Source organism: Hippopotamus amphibius, chromosome X, assembly GCF_030028045.1.
Source record: "Hippopotamus amphibius kiboko isolate mHipAmp2 chromosome X, mHipAmp2.hap2, whole genome shotgun sequence".
Classification (NCBI taxonomy): Eukaryota; Metazoa; Chordata; class Mammalia; order Artiodactyla; family Hippopotamidae; genus Hippopotamus; species Hippopotamus amphibius.
The window spans coordinates 121,168,447-121,185,636 of record NC_080203.1 but is presented as its reverse complement, the minus strand read 5'-3'; the positions used below and the strand labels follow the sequence as shown (position 1 = coordinate 121,185,636).

Below are 17,190 nucleotides of genomic sequence, written 5' to 3'. Positions count from 1 at the left end.
TCACCACTTTCTTCTCAGCACCCCAAACCAACTTATCCCCTGTCCTGTCCTGTTATCTCCAAATCTTAGTTCAGTATCACCATCCACTTTATCTATTTATACTTAGTTGCTGAGCGCTGCTGGAGAAAAGTCCCACAGGCTTATTACATGTAGTGCTACACATATTTAGTCTTCCTCCTCAGGCGAATCCTCCAAAATACTGTCATATGTCCCTAGGTCAATCCCTCTTCCATCCCATATGGCAGCTATTCCAAACTTTTATCATTTGCCTGAAGACCAATAATGTTTCCTCATTATATGTTTATAATTTTATTTGTTAACTGACTTTCTCCCCAACCACAGAGTAAGCTCTCTACCTTGGTACTGAAATGTAATAGACTTTCAATCTATGTATGAATCCTCCCCTCCAGCCTTTGTCAGTTTCCTGTTTCAGAGTAAACTGAGGCCATCAGGAATGAACTCTATCAATACTCTGCCCCCACAATTAGAAATTTAACTCTGAGGACACTTTTCAGCTGGTCTTCAGTTCTTCCAAATAAAACTGATGAACTTCCTATCTACCAAACAGTCAAAGATTAGCTTTCCTTTTAACTGACCTCTACTAAGTACTGACATGGATACTTATACATCATAAAGATGAGTGGGTATTTCTCAAGGTTCTAAACTTGACACTCTTCTTCTATATATTCTCTTTGGACTAGCTCATTCATGCTCAAGGCTTCCATCACTACCATTTAAGCTAAAAACTCCCAAATCCATGTACCCAAGCCAAACCTTATTTCTAAGTTCTAACTACTTTATGTCCAATGTCTGGTGGTAGTCATTCCTCCTCATACCTCCCAGAGGCACTTCAACATGTCGAAAACTAAACCCATCTTCTCCCTCTCTATGTATCCATCTTCCTGTATGCCCCCATCCTTTCTTCATTCATCTTACAAACAAGTATGTACCAGGACCTATGATAGGCACTGAGAAAACGAAGTCATGTTAATTTCTTAAAAGGAACTCACAGTCTAAGAAGCAAGAGACAGTGAAAATAGTAATACAATACCTTCAAAGACTGACATATGCACAAGGTGCTACAGAAGCATAAGAATAGGGAGGCAAAATTAGGGAAGGTATCTTGAAGGATTTAATGCCTAAAATGAATCTTAAAAGAAAAACAGGAGTTAACCAGAGATATTCAGCCTAAAAAAAATGAACATGGGGGCTTCCTAGGTGGCGCAGTGGTTAAGAATCCGCCTGCCAACGCAGGGGACATGGGTTCGATCCCTGCTCCGGGAAGATCCCACATGCCGCGGAGCAACTAAGCCCGTGCGCCACAACTATTGAGCCTGCGCTTTAGAGCCCGTGAGCCACAATTACTGAAGCCCACGTGCTGTGACTACTGAAGCCCATGCACCTAGAGCCCGTGCTCCGCAATAAGAGAAGCCACGGCAATGAGGAGCCCACGCACCGCAACGAAGAGTAGCCCCAACACACCACAACTAAAGCCCCGATACACCGCAACTAAAGAAAGCCTGTGCACAGCAAAAAAGACCCAACACAGCCAATGAATAAATAAATAAATAAAAATAAAATTTAAAAAAATGAACATGGTATGCACAAGCTATTATAAGCAATTTAGAACATAAAATCCAAAGCAAGGAGTGGCAACTGTAAACCAGATCACAGAGCACCTTAAAGGCCATATTAACAAACTTATACTTCATCCTGAATGCAAATGGGAACTTCAAAGGAGTTTTAAGTATGGAATGATGTGGTATAGCTTCTGTATCAGGTATTTCTAGCAGTTGTGTGTAAGGGTAACGATTAGAGATAGTTATAAGGCTAGTTTCTTCTCCAGGCAAGAAGAAAGCCTGCACAAGGGGCAGTTGTATTAAGGTTAGAAAGAAGAGACAACAAAGAAATAATCAGCAAGCTAAGTAGGTGGGCCTTCCTAATTAATTGGCTATCCAGAGGCCAGAGTCAAGGAGGAGTGAGGACTTAATATGGCTCCTGGCCAAGTTTCAAGCTTGGCTAAAAAGGGCACCCCACAAATCAATAAGAGTAAGAAAAGAAATCCAATAGAAAAGCAGGCAAAGGCTATAATCAGGCAATTCACAGGAAAACGAAAGGCCATTAAACACTTTTTAAAACTTCAATTTCACTGGTAATCACTTCAATGCAAATTACAATGGGATACCATTACCATCCCCACCTCCAAAAGAAGATTCACAAAATTTCAAAAGATGGATAACATTCAATGTTAGTAAAGGTGTGGGAATATGAATATATCTATACACTAACACTGGAGCATAGTTTGGAACACCCTTTTAAGATGCAATTTAACAGCATATTTCAACAAAGCAAACATTCCCTCTGAACCAGGAATTCTACTTCTAAGAATGTAGCCATTCACACTTACATAAAAAGTTCTACACAAGAATGTCCACTGTAGATGATTTAAACAAGAATATGGAGGGGCTTCCCTGGTGGTCCTGTGCTAAAGACTCAGCCTTCCAATGCAGGGGATGCAAGTTCAATCCCTGGTCAGGGAACTAAGATCCCACATGCCATGGGGCAACTAAGCCTGCGTGCCACAACTACAGAGCTCATGAGCGTCAACTAGAGAGCCTGTGTGCCGCAAATTACACAGCCCACACACTCTGGAACCCACACGCCACAACTACAGAGCCCATGCACCCTAGAGCCTGCACACCACAACTAGTGAGAAGCCTGCGCACCACAATGAAAGATCCCACATGCCTCAACGAAGATCCTGTGTGCCACAACTAAGACCCAATGCAGCCAAAAAATAAATAAGTAAAAAATTACTTTAGAAAAAAAAAAGACTATGGAGACAACCTAAACATCAGTCCTTAGGGAGAGGTTAAATCAGTTATGGTAATCCATACCACAGAAGAGTACAGTACAACCTAAAATATATATGGGGGCTTCTTAGGCGGCACAGTGATTGAGAATCCACCTGCCAATGCAGGGGACACAGGTTCAATCCCTGCTCCAGGAAGATCCCACATGCCTCGGAGCAACTAAGCCCGTGCACCACAACTACTGAGCCTGTGCTTTAGAGCCCGTGAGCCACAACTACTGAGCCCATGTGCTGCAACTACTGAAGCCCACGTGCCTAGAGCCCATGCTCCACAAGAGAAGCCACGGCAATGAAGAGCCCGCGCACCAGAACAAAGAGTAGCCCCCGCTCACCGCAACTGAAAAGAAAGCCCATGCACAGCAAAAAAGACCCAACACAGCCAATGAAATAAATAAATAAATAAATTTAAAATATATATAAAATGAAATAGAAATTTCCAAAAATCCATATTTTAGGGGAAAAACTAAATCACAGAATATATTCCAATTTATGGTTTTTTTGTCTTTTAATAAATAAATAAATTTATTTAAATAAATAAATTTATTTATTTATTTATTTGCTGTGTTGGGTCCCTGTTGCTGCTCACGGGCTTTCTCTAGTTGCGGCGAGCGGCGGCTACCCTTTGTTGTGGTGTGTGGGCTCCTCATTGCTGTGACTTCTCTTGCTGTGGAGCACGGGCTCTAGGTGCGTGGGCTTCAGTAGTTTCAGCACACGGGCTCAATAGTTGTGGCTCACGGGCTCAGCTGCTCTGTGGCACATGGGATCTTCCTGGAGCAGGGGTCAAACCTGAGTTCCCTGCATTGGCAGGCAGATTCTTAACCACTGCGCCACCTAGGAAGTCCCCCAGTTTATGTTTAAGAAATAAAAGCCCATATATGCTTGTGAATGCACAGATAAAGGTCAAGAAGAACATTTTGGAGACAAGAGCAGGATGGAGGAATGGATGGGATAAATGGACACTCATTTTTCACTTAAGTATACAGTTTGATTTTCCCCCCAAAGATGAATTACTTTTATAATTTTAAAAATGAAAAACATAATGTATGTGACATGCAGCATGTGACTAGCTGATAAAGCAATTTAATAAGTAAAATAGATCCAATGTCTTTTCTAAAGCCACAGCCTAAGCTAATAAGTATTTAATAAAGACTACTACTAAACACCTCTTTTGTTATTAGCTATCCTCACATATGCTTTACACAGTGCCCAAAGAGACTGCATTCACCTTCGCACTTTGCTGGTAAGACAGGCCCACTTACAGCATTCATGCTGTTCAAAGCTGTACTCAAAGAATTTTTCTTTGCAATGCAGGAATCATGTCAATTAACATTTCGCATCTTTATATCTTTAATCTTCTTAAAAAGTTTTTAAAAATTACAATCAATGTTTACCATTCCTGATATGAATGGTTGTAGTAAAATTTAAATGACTGAGAAAACAATGAGGACAGAGAGTGAGAAAGAAATATTTTGACCTATAATTTAACTAAAACTTGGCTTTCATTCATTGTTTCTTAACACAGTGTACTCTTTCAACATTTTCTCAAGAGCATAAACTATTTTTGGAATTTTCCCTCTTTGTTATATAACAAGTATTTCCTTATAACAAATTCTTTCTGATGACTGTTTTTAACATTCTTTTACTTCTGCAACCTAATCTCTCCAAGTAACTTTCAAGTGGTTTTTTCATCCCATCATTTTCTCCAATATCAAAGAGATGACTAACATAGAAAAATGAGGGGAAGCTTTACTTCTGAAGGTAAATAAAAAAATAATAACAAACATTTGCTCCCAGTAGAGTACCCATTTCATATCTGAGGTCAAGAAAGAAGGTACTAATTCATTTTGACTACTAGGCGATTAGAGTTGACCCTTTTTTATGACTTGCTGTTACAGGCTGCATTGTGTCTCACCCCCCACCCCCACCAAAATTCATATGTTTAAGCCCTAACCCCCAGTACCTCAGAATGTGATTGTATTTGGAGATAGGGTCTTTAAAGAGATAATTAAGTTAAAATAAGCTCATTATGGTGGGCCCTAATCCAATATGACCAGTGTCCTTATAAGAGGAGGAAAGCAGGACACAGGTACGTAGCTCATATGAAGACCCAAAGAGGAGAAGATGGCCACCTATAAACCAAGAAGAGGGGCCTCAAAAGAAACTAAGCCTGCCGACACCCTGATCTCAACTTCTAACCTCCAGAGCTGTGAGAAAATAAACTTCTGTTTAAGCCACTGTTATGGACTGAGTTACAGCTTTCCAAAATTCATTAACTGAAGCCCTAACTCCCAATGTGACTATATTTAGAAACAGGCCTTTAAAGAGGTAATAAAGGTTAAATGAGGTCAAAAGGATGGGGCCCTAAGCCCATAGGACTAGTGTCTTTACAAGAAGAGAAAGGAAAACCAGAGATCCCTCTCCTTCCATGCATGCACAGAGAAGAGGCCATGTGAGGACAGAGTGAAAAGATTATAAGCTGAGAAGACAGGCCTCAGCCTGGTGACACTGTGATCTTGGACTTCTAGCCTCCAGAAATGTGAAAAAATAAATTTCAGTTATTTAAGCCACCCAGTCTGCGGTACTTTGCTACAACTGCCCAAGCAGACTGATACACTTGCCAATCAAGTAATTTAAAAAGCATTTTTGCTTTCCATGTCAGAAAAGACAAAGAATTTAAGCACCCCCACTAAAACAATAAAACCACACCCCATTTGATGGAAGCTTTTTATAACATCTTTCTTACCTCCTTAAAGAATGTTGCAGGTGCCATTTCAGATCCACTCAATGTTCGCAAGAGGAACATTGGCCAAGATGATGTGTTCATCTGGTACCCTATTTTATAAAATAAAGCAGGTATCATTTTTAAAAAGCCTCTCTGTGGTATAAGTTGGTATAAAAAATGTTTCATTTGCCATTCTTCTCCAGAGAATGACTTTATCAAGGAACTCACGAAATGGGCAAGAGGAGCAGGTACACCCTCCAATCAGTGCTACTGTATTCACTGTACTGTTAGACAAAAATGCTTCAGTGGGGGTAGAAATTCTCATTTTAAAGAAGCCACTAGCTAGGGTTCACCAACATACACATATATGTTGGAAATGGGCCATAATACTAAGAAATATCCAAGCCAGAACCCAGGAGAGCTTCTATTCCTCACTAACAACCACACACGCAGGGTAAAAAGGCTGCAAAAGACTTCCAAGCCCCTCTTTTTCCTCAGAGTCCCTGCCTTATTTCCTTTCAGAAAGACAGTTTTCTGTCAAATTCAGCAAATGTACACTTATGATGGTGAATATCACTGTGTGTAAATTTCACCTCAAAAGGGAAAAAAAACCTGTAAATAAAGAGCAAACTCTAGTTAATGATATGAATGCTAAAGTATTAGAGGAAATGCACTAATGTCAATAATTTATCCTGAAGTGCATTTAAATATATGATGGACTAATGAATTGACGGAAGGGCAGATGGACAGATAAGTGATAAAGCAAGTATAGTAAAATGATAATGGGTAGAATCTAGGTAGTGGGTATGTGGGTGTTCACTGTAAAATTTTTTCACCTTTTCTGTATGTTTGAAATTTTTCACATATTATGCTGAGAAAAAAGACAGCTCTCACTTCAGCAATCTTTATACACACTAAATGATCTTATCTTAGAATCTGTATCAGATGCTATCAAAACACTCAACAGGTGTCTTCTCTAGATACCTGATCAATTAATGGTGAATATCACAGCATCTGGCATGTGCAGCAGGGAGCAGGGGTCTGCCAGTTTTACTATTTTCTGGGGGCAATCTGTTACACGCAACACTTGCCTGCCTTGATGCTAGAATTGGTGAGAACATGGTATACATCCCTGATGAATACATACATTAAGATAGGAAGGCACATGAATCACATTGTCAATGGGTCCATCAATAGGATACAATACACAAGAAAGTTCAGACATAAAGTCATCCTATAATAATCATGTACCAAAACACCCTTAATCTGACTAGTAAAATAATTGTTGCTAGGGAAAAATGGGAGAGGGTTGTTACACACTTCCTTAAAATAAATCAGTATTATTAGTGATATCTAATAAATAGTCCTCCACAACACGGATTCTCCATATTGCAGTTAGAATAGTGCATAAGAATCATTTTGTGGTCCTCATGCCCTTCTCTTAAATCCCATCTCATCCTATTACATGATGCACCATGATTTTTTTTTAATTTAGCATTTTTCTTAATTCTCTAATTGCCTAAAGTCAAACATAGATTCAAAGGTCAAAAAAGATCAAAGTGCATGTAAAAAATTCAAACACAGATAAAATTAATCCATGATAATAGGACGTCTGGACAGTAGTTACCTTTGGGAAGGAGGAGGATATGACTGGGGATCAGCAGGAATGGGGCTTCTAGGCTGCTGACAATGTTCTATTTCTTGATTTGGGTGTTGGTTACACAAGTGTGTTCATTTATAAGCTGTAAACTTTTCTCCATGTACATTGAAACTTTTAAAAAAACCTTTTAAATAACAACCTTTAAGATTTAAATAAATAAACCTTTTAAATACTTTTACTATTTTCTGGGGGCAATCTGTTACATGCAACACTTGCCTGCCTTGATGCTAGAATTGGTGAGAACTTGGCATACATCCCTGTGTTATATTAAAGTAAGCTGTGTTATATTAAAATGGAAACTAAACTATTCAAAAGCGCCTGATGAGCAAATTGGCAAAAATTTTTTTTATTATATGCTGTCAAAATACATACTAATCAGCATGTACTGCTATGTATTTCATATTTTTAATTAATAAACTCTAAAAGTAATTTGAAAAAAGAATGATTAATAAATCTGGTTATGTGTTTGAAATGCTAACAATCACAATAGCTACGCATCCTTTAAACAAAATACAAACACATACTATTATATTGTAAACAGAGAAATAAAATCCAAACAGGGAAGCACTAAGCCTCAGATCTATACTTCTATCTCTTATAGAATTCTGCATGATTTAAGAAATATTATAAAAATAAACAACAAAAAATGTGAATGATATGAAGAAAGAAAAGGGAAAAAGCATACCCTAAACCATCTTCTTAGAATAACGCATCTCTGATTAGTGTTTTAAAATATTTTAAACCAAATTAGGAATAATTAACAATTAGAGCAAGGACAGTATAACAAGATATTGCTAAAAGAGTAGTTATTATTATCTTAAATTTTTGGTTCTCAGGGAATTTTTCACTAGTAGGAGACAAAAAAAAATCCATTCTCTCACTGCTTTATAATAGAGAATTTTCATTTTTGGCATTGTAAAGAAGAAACAAAAACCAATACCCACCATTCACTCAGAATGTAGAAGTAATAAACTAAATCCTTATATTCTACAGAATACCATGGTATGCTTAAGTATTAAAAGAGAAAAGTTTTGCACAAAATTAGGGTCACACACGTCTTACCTTTTAAAAACTTGGTCAAAATTGAGAGCTTTGTATTAAAAATCTTTGCTGAAGAGTTCCATCCATCTTCTTCTTTTCAAAGACCTAATGGTATTGATTCCTACCTCTCTCACTATGATTTCTTAACACATAGGTGTAATGAAATTCCCAAGTCTGAAGTTGGATTCCTGATGAGTCTGCTGTGCTCATCCCCATACCAAAAATGATGAATGGCTCATTAGACAATATTGAGGGAGGAAGTGACTCATATCAAATGCTACAAACTTCTCCCCCAGAAGGGTTTCTGAATCTGCATGTGTAATCTAGTAGAGCGGCTTCTGACATTACAAGTTTTAAGGCAGAATGAGTCTTGCTCTGGAGTGGGGAAACTTTATTTAGCACACAAATGCCAAATATGTACTTAGGTGAAACTCTACAACATATGGTACTGAGTTATTTTCTCATCTATTCTCCATAGTAACCACCTGACCATCTATTTGCAAGAATGCCCAGGAGAAGAGATTTTTAAAAGACTAGTTAAAATTATTTCTATTGAATATTACATTAGCAAGAATATGTTATTTTAAAAACTGTTTATCCTTACCTAGCGGAGGCTGAAGTAAGTCCCCTTCCTTTTCACATGTTCCAACAGGCTGAATGTCTGGAGAATCAACAAGCCGCCAAAAATCATTTTTGTTGTCACTACCGTCCAGTCTTAAACGTAGCCTGGCACCAGTAATTCCAACGACTGTGGCGATACATATCGAAGTCATGTTGCGAGGGTCATGGGCTTCCAATTTCATACCAACTTTGAAGTCATTAGCCGGTGGAATCTGGGACTATATATATATACACACAAATAAATAAAATTTTGTTAAAATGCATCAACTATAAGAAAATCAAACGGTCAGTTATGTTACCGGAATATGTGAGGAACATTTTAAGTAACAGTCACAGCAGTTGGTGAACAAAGTAAGAGCTATAAGGGTTAAGAAAAAGATCTTCTCCAAACCTTCCCGTTGGCCTGACATGCAGCCTGACTTGGCTGCCCACTGCTGGTCTTACTCATCTGCCCACTTCCAGGCAACCCAAATACAGCCTCTAAAATGCTTCCTGAGTGGCTTTCTAAAATAAGAGTTTGATTAGGCCGTTCCCCTTAAAATAAGCCAAACGGCAGCTCACCACTGCCTAACATAAAGTCCAAATCCTCAGGATAGTTTAAAAGCCACCATACCTTAACCTCATTCCCATATTATCACCTCTACCCACTTTGTGCCCCAGCCACCCCATACCATCCCTCAACACTCAGGTTCTTTTACACCCATGTGCCTTTGCTTTGGATGTTCTCTATGCCTGGAATATCCTTCCCCTAATTTAGACCACCTTAGATAGCACCTCTTCTTTAAGCCCTCCCAGTATAGTTATCACACTTTTCATAATTAATTATTTACATGTCTGTCTTTCCCTCCAGATGGGCAGTCATAAGAGCTAGTATATCTGACATAAAATAAATTCTTAATGAATGAATGCAAAGAGACCATCTGGTTTTTAAGCAGCACTACCACAATCCCACTATCTCCACACGTTACTAGAATCTAACAATCACACAGACACCCTTCAACAAGTTAATAGTTTACATCAATATATTCAACATGGTATCTACAGAATTTTGGCATACCTGTCTGAAATACTCTGAAGGAGCACTTAAAGATCCAGTCTCTTTCAAGTAATTTTCCCAGTGAAAATCATCTGGAAAAAACACATGCAAAAATAGTTTTGTTTTGTTTTTTTGGCCACGCCATGCACCTTGTGGGATCTTAGTTCCCTGACCAGGGATCAAACCCAGGACCACGGCAGTGAAAGCACTGAGTCTTAAACACTGAACCACCAGGGAATTCCCAGTTTTTTATATATATATAAATATATATATATAACACATATATATATAATACATATATAAAATATGTATACTAACTTTCAGGAATAAAATGGGTTTTAGTTCCATATCTCTTTAAAGAAATACTTCTTAAAGGACAGATTCAAACTTCCTGATCTACATTTGACTACCAGCATGGAAATAAAAAATAAGACAACTTCCTGATAATAATGGCTCTGATATAAATTACAATCCAGATCTTCTTGATGTAATGAAGACTGCAACACAGTGATTCTGAAAATGTGAACTCTAGAAACAACGAAAGGACTTTTCATAGAGTAATAGCAAATTATACTTATGTCTCTAATATAAATTTACTCAAGACATGTTTTTACCATTTCGTCCCATTACTGTGAAGGTGTGTGTTTGTTTTTTTCACAGGGATCTAAAGGTGTTTAGACGTGTGGTATAGCAGAAATAAAGCAATATTTTATAGAAAGAAAAACTCTGAGAACCAGCGTTGTTTATCAATTGACTATTAGATCTCCATCCAGGGTGTCTCAAGAATATGGTGGCAGAACAAAGCAGAAACCAGTCATCAGTGCAATGACTAATATGGATTGTCATAATGATCTACATTTCCTACAAACTCTTGCTGTCCTTTCTCTCACGTGGTCTTCATGATATACTATAAGGTCAGAAAGCAGTATACTTTGCCTGGACACTTCAATTCACTGTGCCAGTCACACTGCCAAGACACTGAGAGAAAAACTTGATAGCAGCATTAAAGATACCATTAATTCACACAAAGTTTAATTCTCATCAATCATGAGGTTTTTTCCTAGACTCTTGTTTAATTTCCTTACTATAAAAATATTGGGTTTGACAGTTCCCTCCCTAGGGGAATCTGTTACTAGCCTCTTATATATCCTTCAAAGCAAATAACAGTTCCGCTTACACACATACACATAAACACACACACACACACAGCTACAAACAAACAAAAAGCCTGACTGGTAGTGTTTGCAGATTTCTGTGGTGTAAATACTACCACCACAGCTGACTGCAAGGTGCCAAGGTAAAGTCACCACCCCAAAGTTGGGGAAAAATGTGTACCACTGGCTCTCCCAAGTTGATGTGAGCCAGCTTCAGAATACATTACATGAAAGTATGCATTTATATATGTACACATATTATATACGGTATTAAGCATGTCTTACATAACAATGAACACCCTTTTAGAGATTTTTCTGCTAAAAAAGGAAAACTGGGTTTAATTCTTCTTCCAGATAATGTAAAGCAAGCACTACCACACTGCTGAAAGGCATGCAGCAGAATGTCAAGAACACTGGCTCTGGAGTTGAACCTGCCGTCTTTCAGTCTGACTCTGCCTCTTACTAGCTATGTGACCCTGAGCAAGTCATTTCACTTTCTCAGCCTCAGTTCCTTCACGTATAAAATGAGGAAAGTAATACATATGGTATAAGGTATTTTGAGAACAAAGTGAAGTAGTATATATGTAAGTAACTCAATAAGTGGTTTATGTTATTATTCTAAAACTAAATGTCATAGATGTACCTAAACTTAACAATACTGGATAGCTTTATTAAAAGGGAAAACTGAGATCCATGGCTCCAAAATTTAACTGACCAGGTTATTTCAGTGCCCTCCTGAGCACTAACCTGACAATCAAGAGACCCAAGGTTCTAACTGAAGCTCTACCACCACGTGATCTTGGAGAGCATTAAAAAACAAGAACAAAATATGAATGGGGGAAAAACGTCTTACTAGGATGTCATTAAGGAGCCGTCAAACCCAGAAGAAAGGAGTATAAGTTGAAAATGACGACTGAGAAATCAAATCCATTTCACAATTATACCTCAAAGAACTGAATTAAGACTCTTCCACAAACCAGTTACATTTGTAAAATTTTTCAATGACATTGGAAAATACTTAATCCAGCTAACAATTTTTAAAATATTCTATTACCATTTGTGTCTTAATGGGCTATAATTTGAGCTATCAAATCCTTTATACCAGTGATTATTAATATGATTATTTTCTATCGCACTGCCAGTTAATTTAACCTTTGGAGCCTTAATTTTTTTCTTTATTCATAAGGAAAAATTTTTAGTCCACAAAACTGCTCAGCCTGGTTGCCCATATGATGAGAGCCTACCAATAACATAGCGGAAACACACAAAGCAAAAGGCTTTAATAACTTAGATTTGATACATCTACAATACCACAGCTGGAATTCCTGACCAGGAGTTAAAAAAGAAAGTCACAGACAAGCCTTAAGTTCCTGTCTGCCTCTACATCTTAACCTCACTGACAGATTGGCCGGGGGTTCGGGGGGGATTCACCCTCTCTCAGAAAAGAGCCCTAGGAACTGACAGGCCTGTTCATGAGGCAGATGTACATTGTCATCTGACTGTTACTTGCACATGTCTATGGTCCTTCTTGTTTGATCTGTACTCTATTCTAGTCCACACATTAGCCCAAACACCTTTTAGCACACTGAATATAATCTATGAGGCCCCTCAGTCTTCTCCAGAGTAAATCAGAATCATAACGTCTTCCACCAGTGCTAGGCTTAGGTTCAGAGGCTATGTAAAGAACATGCGCAAAATATCTACAGCTTGAAGCTTCTCAGCTGAATGATCAGCACCCAATACCTCATAGCATTTATCACAACTGTAACTGGGCATTTGTTTAATGTCTACCTAAGCTCAAAGACAGCAGGAATCATATTTGTCTTATTCATCACTGGATTCCCATAGAAGGTCACCAGTATGTGCCAGGCACTGTACTAGGTACTGCAGATGCAGCAGTTAATGAAACAGACAAAAATCCTGGCTCTCTTGGAGCTTACCTTCTAGCAGTCACTCATTGATTTCTAAAATGAGATGTTAGGGTCAGGGCCCTGAGAAATATCTGCAGATGTCTGTCAATTTGACTAAGTAATCTCATTTTCAATCAGAATTTCTCAAACAGAAAAGTTTGAGAATTTTGAAAATTACTAGTTTCAACCTTTAAGAATGTATTTTTGGGGGATAGGGAGGGTGGGAAGGAGTCGCCGGAGGGAGGGGATATGGGAATATATGTATAAATACAGCTGATTCACTTTGTTGTACAGCAGAAACTGGCACAACAGTGTAAAGCAATTATACTCCAATAAAGTGCTTGAGAAAAAACCATAAAAAAAATTTTTCAAATTTATTTTCATGAAATTTCCAAAATAGGCAAATCTATAGACACAGAAAGTAGATAAGTGGTTGCCTAGGGAGAGGCACTGAGAGGAAATGGGGAGTGACTACTAGCTGGGTACAAGATTTCTTTTTAGGGTGATGAAAATGTTCTAAAACTGATTCTGGTGACAGGTAAACAACTCTGGGAATATACTACTGAGAACCACTGAACTGTATACTTGAAATGGGTGGATTGTATGGTATATGAATTATATCTCAATAAAACTGTTATATTTTTTAAAAATGGGAAGGAATTTGTAGGGATGAGGAAGAACATTCTAACCTAATGGCCTCCATTTCCTTGGAGGGTTTTGGGGGTTGGAAGAGCTGAGGAACAAATAAGGGCAATAAGAAAGAGAGTTAAGGAAACACTGAGGACCCAGCTACAGTGAGAAAGAATGACTCCATGGGGATTACCTCTATAGGCAATCTACCTGTAGGAACAGAAAGCCATGGATGAACTACTTACTCCAAGAGTGGGGTTGGCAGGGCAGGTACTACAGAAAGACAAGGGGCAAGAGGTTTGCCTGGAAATCTCTGGTAAACACAGTACGTTTGCTATAGTATTTTTTTTTAATTCAGTCTTTTGTCTGCGTGTAACTTATCTTCTCATTTTCCTTAAGAGCAGGTGCAATGGGTCAGATTCTATCTCCTGAGACTCTGATGTAGTGCTATACACATGATGTTCGCAATAAAAAACTTAAAACATGAATTAATAACTCAGACTTAATAAAGTTAACATTTACTGAACATTTACTATAAGCTTAGACATTATATTAGGTGCTTTACATTCATTTTGTTTAATTCTAATAGTTTCACGAGGTAAGTAGTATTATCCCTGTGCTACAAAGGAGAAAAAAGAGACTAAGAACATTGAGTAATCTGCCCAAGGTCACAAGGCCAGTAAAGAATGAGGCCAAGACTGTCAGACCCCCTCAATGCCTAAGCTTTAATCCACTGGACTGTCTTTTGACCATCAAAAAAGGACTTTCACATTGACTCTAGCGTTTTTATTAATCAAATTATTTTAAAATTGGTAATACATGGTAATTAATAACCAGATATCTTTAATTTGGCAAAATTTGCACTGAAATACAGGGTTATCTTTTAACTTAATCCCTCTCTATGTGAAACCAAAGTAAAATTTTCAAAACTAAATACTATCTTTTTCACCTTTCCTATTGCTTAGATTTTATATTTAGAGGAGCTTACTATACACAGATTTACCAAAAGCAATAAGAAAAGAGTTCATATTAACACCAAGTGAGAAAGAAAAATATGTTGCACTGAACTAATTTAAAACTTACCATTCTGCACAGAAGATGTGCCTGACTGAGGAGCTTTCTCTTGATTCTCCTTCTTTACATCCATTGACTCTTAAGAAAACAAAAAAAGAAAGAAAGAAAATAGTGAGTAATACCAGAAGGCCAGAGCAGTGGTTTAAAAGGGTACTTACAAAAACCATAAACTAAAACTATTTTCTAATAGGAGCCAGTTTTAATTTTATAATTAATATTCTCATTTTCTGCAAAGGATTTCACTTTCTAATATACAATGTACCTTATAATTTGCTTATTTGTTTATTGTATGTCTCACTTCACTCAAATGTAAGCTCCAAAAGGTCAGGAATATTTTAATTTACTGTCTCTTTTGTTCACTGCTGTATCCTCAGTGACTAGAAAAGGACTTGGCATACAGAACACCCTTGAGTATTAGTTAACTGAATGAATGAACAAACCAAAATGAGATGAGCTGATCCTTACAATGTTCAGATTAATGTGCCCCAGAAATAAACTGCATGCTTTTGAGAATTTAAAACAACAGGGAAGCTAGAATACAATGTAATTCAATTGACAAGGCAAAGCTTTTCTCTGTGCTGGGCTGAGGAGCTCAAATAGCACTGGACCTTGTGACTTCACCAAATCTAAGATGTATTTCATCCATATTTATTACAGTATGTATTTCTTAAGTGACTCATTTAAAAATTAATCATAATACTATTATTATGCTCAAAATTAACCATAATTCTTTAATATTATCAAATAAGCAGTCAGTGTTCTTAATTTCCCCATTGTCTTAAATATTTTAAATGTGTCTGTTTCAATCAGGACCCAAATAAAGTCCATAAAGACCAATGATAGATACATTTCTTAAATTTCTTCTTACCTATAGGCTCCTCCTCCTCCTCTTTTTCTCCCCCTTCTGCTAGCAATTTTTTTTTTTTTTTGCTGATAATACCAGTTCGGACTTTTCCAGTCTGGAGTTTGCTGACTACTTCCTCATGATGCTGGGTTCTTCTGGTCCTTATATATTCTCCAAATTGGTATTGCTATTTAGAGCCAGAAGAGCTTAACCAGACTCAGGTTTGGCTCTTTTGGGAGGAGAAGAGATGATGACTTCACAGGTGGTGCTGTGTACTTCTCACAGGAGGTTCTTAATATACATAGTTCTCTTTTTGTGATATGAGCAGCCATGGATGACTACTGCCTAGATCCATTAGTTCATGAGTGGTTGCAAAATGGAGGTACTCTAAATCTATCATCCTGTCTTTATTAGCCAGAAAACTTCTATAGAGAGAAACTTCCCCTCTTCAACCATTCAGTTACCCTCAGGTAGGGATCACAGAGGGAAGTCACAACAATGCTTTATTCTTTTCCCTTTATTTTCTAGTTTTCAAAATAATGAACTGTATCAGTGGGACTTCCCTGGCAGTCCAGTGGTTAAGACTTTGTGCTTCCAATGTAGGGGGTGTGGGTTCAATCCCTGGTCAGGGAAACTAAGATCTCACACATCACGCCACACATCCAAAAAAATTTTTTAATTAAAAAAAAGAAAAAAAGAGAACTGTATCCGTACCATTCTCCACAGATAACCAATAAGTTTTGTTCTGTTTTTTAGTATCATTATGAACTAACGAATTTAACCACACTTGATGTGTTTCCATCTACTACTGTTTTACCCTTATTGATGCTTGAATTGTCAAGTGACTAGCTTCTTAAAGAAGAATCTATGAATGATGTCAGGTGTACCATTTAAGGTAACAGATATACTTTCTGGTTATGACTGAGTGACTCTTCAAGATATCTGAACACTCAAGAGGGATGTATGGGCTGCTTTCTATTTAAATAATTTGATTAGTAAGAAGAAAGTACACACTTATATTTACTAAATAGTTCTACAGTAATATTTTCTAATAGGAAACAAAGTGAAATTATAAAAGCCTGGTTCCTGCTCTAGGGAAGCTAAGAATCTAGGTACACAGACTATACTAAACTAATACACTTGACAAAAACAGAAATAGCAGAGCACAACATTCAGCATGCAGCCAGAGAAAAGGTCACGAGACATAAAGGACTTAAACTGGGTCTTGAAGGCAAAACAGGATTTAGGACAACAAAGGTATGAAGAATGTATTACGGGAAAGAAAATACAACTCAAAATAGAGTGCAAATGATGTGTGGCATATTCATGAAACAGTGAGCAGACTTCTCACTACAGCAGGACAGGATGAAGCATTTTTTTAAACACCCATATTAGAGTAAGAAAATCTGGACTGTGATCTTGGCTATCACAGATTGTTATATGACCTGATCACTTAATCTCCCTGAATGTCAGCTTTTTCATTTATAAAACTAAGGGAAGACAAGATTACCTTTAACAGCTATTCAGTTCTAAAATTCCGATTCTAAGCACCTAGTGTGCTAGTTATAGAAGTATAACTTTATTTTTATTTATTTATTTGGTTGTGCCAGGTCTTAATTGCAGCAG

The 17,190-nt window shown here is 37.5% G+C and overlaps 1 protein-coding gene across 1 annotated transcript in view; it reads right to left on the bottom strand.

Annotated features, from left to right (window-relative positions):
• Positions 1 to 17,190, bottom strand: part of SCML2 (Scm polycomb group protein like 2) — an 89,069-nt gene that overhangs the window by 54,538 nt on the left and 17,341 nt on the right. Inside the window, exons 3-6 of the mRNA XM_057718316.1 lie at positions 14,730 to 14,798; positions 9,974 to 10,044; positions 8,900 to 9,134; positions 5,616 to 5,704 (exon numbers count right to left, since the gene is read on the bottom strand). Of these exons, the coding sequence (XP_057574299.1) occupies positions 5,616 to 5,704; positions 8,900 to 9,134; positions 9,974 to 10,044; positions 14,730 to 14,798 (464 nt within the window). The remainder of the gene's footprint in view (positions 1 to 5,615; positions 5,705 to 8,899; positions 9,135 to 9,973; positions 10,045 to 14,729; positions 14,799 to 17,190) is intronic.